General features: G+C 34.1%; 1 protein-coding gene across 1 annotated transcript; it reads right to left on the bottom strand.

Annotated features, from left to right (window-relative positions):
- Nucleotides 1-820: 820 nt before the first annotated feature.
- On the bottom strand, nucleotides 821-1643 carry LOC120092787. The gene has a single exon (XM_039050996.1). It carries the CDS (start codon nucleotides 1289-1291, stop codon nucleotides 1118-1120), a length of 174 nt encoding a protein of 57 aa, XP_038906924.1. The 5' UTR covers nucleotides 1292-1643; the 3' UTR covers nucleotides 821-1117.
- Nucleotides 1644-6000: the final 4357 nt, after the last annotated feature.

Below are 6000 nucleotides of genomic sequence, written 5' to 3'. Positions count from 1 at the left end.
TACACACCTTGGAATATATACTCTAATTTTGCAAATAAATGATCATAAACTGTTCAACCATGCTTATTTTTTGATTGATGTAGGCTTTTGTGAAAAGCAATGCTAAAGTGAAACACTTCTTTTATAAGTTTTTTTTTTTTCAGAAAAAAGTTTTAACTAAAACTCTTCTTTTTAATAGTTTCTTTTAAGTGTGTTTTAAATTGTTGATATTATATATTTATGATCTACTAAACACTATGACAAGTTTTAAAAGGTTAAATTGGCTAAATATACTTTCAATGTGTTCTAAAAAGCCACACAAAATTCACTCTTCATTTTCACCAAATTTCACTACTTTTCAAGTATGTCATATTATAAATAAAGAAGCAAAAAATGTGAATCTAAAAACTCTTAAAAGTATATATATATATATATATATATATAGACTATTTTTAAATATAGAAAAATATGTCAAATATGTAACTACTACCATTTATCATTGATCAATATATTTCACTCTATAGATAGTGACATTTTGCTATATTTAAAAATATTTTCATTAATTTTGTTATTTAGAATAATTACACTATATATAATTACATTTACCAATATTAGTTAATTTTAGAAACAAGAGTTCATAATTAATACCAAAATAAAAATGATAATTTGAACATACATGCATCAAGCGGTTATTCAATATATGTGTGTGTATATGTATACTGAATCATTTAATCTTCCACATCAACCAATGTTTTTTTTTTTTTTTTTTGTAGGTAAAAAGAACATAATAATGAAATTTAAGCAAAAAGTAAATATGATTAAAAAAATCAAAATATTGGCATAATTAAACAAAAGAAAAAGAAAAATAGGAACAAAATTGAGGAAGAGGGGGAAGAAATGAAATGAAATGAAATTCAAGTTTCTTATCAATTAGCTAAGAACTAAAACTAGAATCTAACACCACTCTTCCCTATGAAATCAAAAAGAGAAGCACCACCATTTTTTCTCTCTCTCTCTGCTATTTACATTTGAAGATGGCAAAATGAAGAGAAAAAAGCCTCAGCTCAATCAGGGCGGTCGAAAATATCTCTATTAGTATAAGCCCTTTTCAGCAAAATGATCAACACGAACATCAAAGTCAGTCGTGCCAACAAAGAAGCATTACGATGCAACTTCGAATAATGTAAAGTCTTCCTTTTTGCTCTCTAATATAACCTCCAAGAGATGATCTTGATCTCCATGAAACTTTCTTCTCCTTCTTCTTGCCTTCTCCCATGGTGGTTTTTGTAACAACTTTAGTGCTTCTACTCATCTTCTTGATCTCTGGTTGGATTTTACTCTTTTTCGTTTCTTTTGCTAAAAAACCCTTTTGTTCTCTTTGTTTGATTTGTAAGGGGCTTTTGTGAAGTCAGCCAATAGAAGGGCCCTCCATTTATATAGAGAAGAGAATGATGGGTTTCTCTCTCTTGGGCATTTATTTGGGGATTCAACTACCAAGAAATTTTGTCACCCCATTGATATATTAAATTTTGGAGTGGAAAAAGGAGAAATTAAAATAGAAGAAGAAGAAGAATTGGCATTGGGATCTGTGTGTTAAGCCATTGTTTTTTGTAGTGGCTGATGCTTCCTTGTTCTTTCCATTTAGTTTTTCAGGATTGGGAAACTTCAATATTATTCATATTATTCTTATGTAAAAATGATTAATTAAAAAGAAAAAAAAGAAAAAAGGTTGATGCTTTTGCTTTCGGTTTTCGAATATTAGTAAGGAAAAAAGGTCCTTTCGGTTTAATATATTCTATAAAATGTTTTTACTTTTGATCATTTTATCTAAGTGTGTCATATACCATGGAATTCTTAGGACTACCGTCTAGTATATTTTACTTTGTATGTATTGTATCACATGAAAATTTTCTATGTTCGGTTTTTTATTAATTTATTGTTTACATCCCATGCATTTTCAAAATGAGCATTTGTAACTATACCAATCGGGTCCAAAAAAATCTTAACCCTTTTTTGTGTTTGGTAAAATAGATTATGATTAAATCTGTAACGACCCGACTTTCTAAGATGGGTATAGGACTATTACTACATGCATGCATAAATCTCAAAACAAATTTTTCATAAAATTTGACTACAAAAGAATTTCATAAAATAAATTTCTAATATAAAATCTCAAAGAACATAAATTCACTGCTCGATGTACCCCTAACTCAAATTGAAATATAATTAAATAAACAACCATATAAACAATCAAAGAATTCAAATGTTTGACTTCTAAACTAAACCATGAAAATATGAGAAAACATATGTGGAAGCGATGTCAAGTCCCAAGACACAGTCACGGATTCTTCTTGTCATTCGTCGTTCTGTCCTTCCTTTATCTGGAGAAAAAAAAAGTAGAGAAAATGGTGAGTATAAAAATACTCAGTAAGCGACCTATTATTGGGCCCACTAGATGTACATGTCGGCCTTCCTATCGAGACAAAGGTGTGCATCCTGAATATAGGCATAAGCATAAACATGAGGGGCAAACCCAAAAGGCATGCTTTCATAGGTAGTGATCCCAAAGGGTCACAATCATAAGCATAGGTGGTGATCACATAAGGACACCGAAACATACACAGGGGATGTACACAGCCCAATAGGAGGGCTAATAGGCACCATCAGTCTATCATGCAACATACAATGTCCAAATTTGTATTGATCCATAACATATTATAATAATCATAGTAACATAACTCATGGGTATCCAGAACAGTCTCAATAGTCCATCCATCAGTCAATCACGGCAAAACATTTCATCACAATTAAAACATACTTTCAGTGTATTCACAATATTAACATCGACTTGGGGTTCAAGAACGAACCGTAATAAATCACTTACCTCAAATTTATGACAAACAACTAGCAAACAAATTGCTCTTCGACTAGAGTCATATTCTTGAATCGCTCTCAAATAAACCAATTTAATATCAATCCTTATAAACACAACCCAATTCACCCAAAACGCATAACCAAAAGTCTCCAAACTACTTACCCAAAGTGTCAGCTTAACCGGAATTGCACCTGAGCTTCAATTATGAAATCCAATCCAGATATAAGCTATTGGAACTGGCTACCCTCGGAAGGTGAAACTTGACAGTAGAAAACAGTCATGAACGATAGTCGTCAGAAATGTGGAACCTGCAAAACAGAAACTCGTTACAGGCTGAGTCACAGATCTCGCTCTCTTTAAGACGGTTCGCGCGCTCTGCCTAAGTGTGCAAACATTTCAACTGAAATGCCACGTCGTCCCACGGATAAAACAGCCAAAATAGATAATACTATCTCGATTGGAGTAACATCGTGACCGATCGAAAACATACACCCTTCAGACTAACTTGCTCGAAAAACTTGAACGTAAGAAGAAAAAAAAAGAGTGAGAGATAAATTGTGATAGGAAATCGTGTTGTGTCTCACTGCCAAAAAGGCTTGCACCTTTTGTAGACCTCAAGGGCCAACAGAAGATGATATAGAGAACGCTCGGCTAGAGAACGTGCAATTTCACAAAATGTGTGGAGCCACTGATCATACATGGGATGTCCACCGTACCCACATTGGTCTATCTCCTCACTCCCTCTAAAATATGGGTACCCCCTTGGGGTCCAAACCCAAAGTCCAAGATGGGAGTATATGAAGGAGAATTCACTTTCCAACCTAAGCAATGTGGGATTCTCAAAAGTAATTCTTCCTTTTTAAAAAACCCAAATTTTCACCAATGATTCCCCATTTGAAAATTTAAAAAAATAAGAAAAGCATTGTTCATCGAACAATATCAGTCTAAACAACACTATGCATAAGCAAAGGTGTCTTACGACTTGAACCTTTACATTGTGTAGATGATTCATAATAAACTAGAGTAACCCTTGGTTTTGAATTCTATCTCTAACAACATCTCACACATAGTATCATTAGGGTGTAGTTCGAAATCTGTGCTTACTCCTGTAGTCAAGTACCCCACTTGACATCAATTACAGATCTCATTAAGAACTAAATTCAACCTTTCTTACGCTTCATGATATCATGCTCAGACTCTAGGTCATAGGAAGGGGACTCTATGTTAGTTTCAGCATGATTCACTTTATGTCACTTGAGATCGGTTATTACCCGTTGAACCTATTTCTTGGGATCTCTAATCTACAGGTAGGGTTTTCCTCACAGTGATTCATCTCTCTATAAGCATTAGTCTAATCCTTTCTGGGATTTTGAAAACTTCTCTCTGTCCAGTCCTTTCGTCAAAAGATCTGCCAAGTTTTAATTAGTCCTTATATGATTCACTCTAACTGCACCAATAGTGAGGAACTCTCTAATGGTACTATGCTTACGACGTATTTGTCGTCTCTTTTTGTTGTCATAATGGTTCTGAACTTTTTTGATTGTTGCAGTACTATCACAGTGGATCAATATGGCTGGTACTGACTTTTCCCATAGAGGAATCTCTGATAACAGACTTTTAAGCCAACATGCTTCTTCACTAGCTGTTGCTAGTGCTATCATTTCTGACTCCATCATAGATTGGGCTAAAATAGTCTGTTTCTTGGATTTCCAAGAGACAACTCAGCCTGCTATATTAAAAATATAGCCACTTGTAGCCTTTGAATCATCCGAGAGGGAGTTTCAATCAGCATCATTGAATCCTTCCAGGATAGTGGAAAATTTCTAATAATGTAATCTTCGGTTTTGGGTTTTCTTCAAGTACCTCATGACCTTTTCTATAGAATTCCAAAGCTCTATATTAGGTCTAATTGTAAACCTTATAGAGTAATCCTACAGCATAAGCTATGTCAGGTCTAGTGTGGTCAGTAGTATATATAAGACTGCCTATGATGCTCGCATACTCGGATTAATTAACACTATCACCAGTGTTCTTGAACAACTTGACACTAGAGTGATAAGGAGTACATGTTGGTTTACATTCAAAGTAATTATATTTCTTTAGAATCTTTTCTACATAGTGAGATTAATCCAAAGAAATTCCCTTTTTAGGCCTAATCACTTTTATGCCTAAGATTACACTTGCTTCTCCTAAGTCTTTCATGTCAAAGTATGCACTCAATGTAGATTTCACATCATTTATAACGTGAAAATTTGATCCAAAGATTAACAAATCATCTACATACAGACACGAGATAGTGCATAGATTATTTTCAAACTTACAGTAGATGCATTGTCACTTTCATTAACCTTGAAACCTTTAGATAGGATTAGGTTGTCAAACTTTTTGTGTCATTGTTTAGGAGCTTGTTTCAAACCATATAGAGATTTATCTAGCTTACAAACCTTATTTTCTTGACCATGGACTATAAAGCCCTCAAGTTGTTCTATGTAAATCTCTTCTTCAAGTTCACTGTTTAGGAGAGCGGTCTTTACATCCATTTAGTGTACTACGAGGTCATAAAGGGTAATGAGAGAGAACAAAATACGGATTGAGGCAATTCTAGTAACAGGAGAGAAGGTAACAAAGAAGTCTAGGTTTTCTCTTTGTCTAAAGTCCTTTGTCACTAACTTGGCTTTAAACTTGTCAACTATTCCATCAAGTCTAATTTTCTTCCTTAAGATCCATTTGCACCCCATTGCCTTGTAACCTGGGGTAGGTCTACTAAGTGCCAAGTTCTATTTAACTCAAAAGAGTCCATCTCATCATTTATGGCTTCTTGCCATAGGTTGGCATCTACAGAGGACAGGGCAGCTTTTAAGTCTTTAGGATCTTCTTCTACATTATAAGTCTGGATGTCTTTCCCAAAATCCTTGGCGGTTCTAGTTCTTTGGCTTCTTCTAGGTTATGAATCGGTTTCCTTTGTAGGGATAGGATTCCTAACTAGGGTTAGACTACTGAATCCCAAGCCCCCACTATTTTTTATTTAAAAGGAACTTTATCCTCAAAAAAGTCGGCATCGTTTGACTCAATGATCACTTTTTTTACTAGGTCATAGAACCTACAGTCTTTACTGCTTATGGCATAACCTATAAAGACACACTCAT

Source organism: Benincasa hispida, chromosome 1 (assembly GCF_009727055.1).
Source record: "Benincasa hispida cultivar B227 chromosome 1, ASM972705v1, whole genome shotgun sequence".
In the NCBI taxonomy this organism is placed as follows: Eukaryota; Viridiplantae; Streptophyta; class Magnoliopsida; order Cucurbitales; family Cucurbitaceae; genus Benincasa; species Benincasa hispida.
Note: the sequence above shows the minus strand (reverse complement) of the source record. Positions and strands in the feature narration are given on the sequence as shown.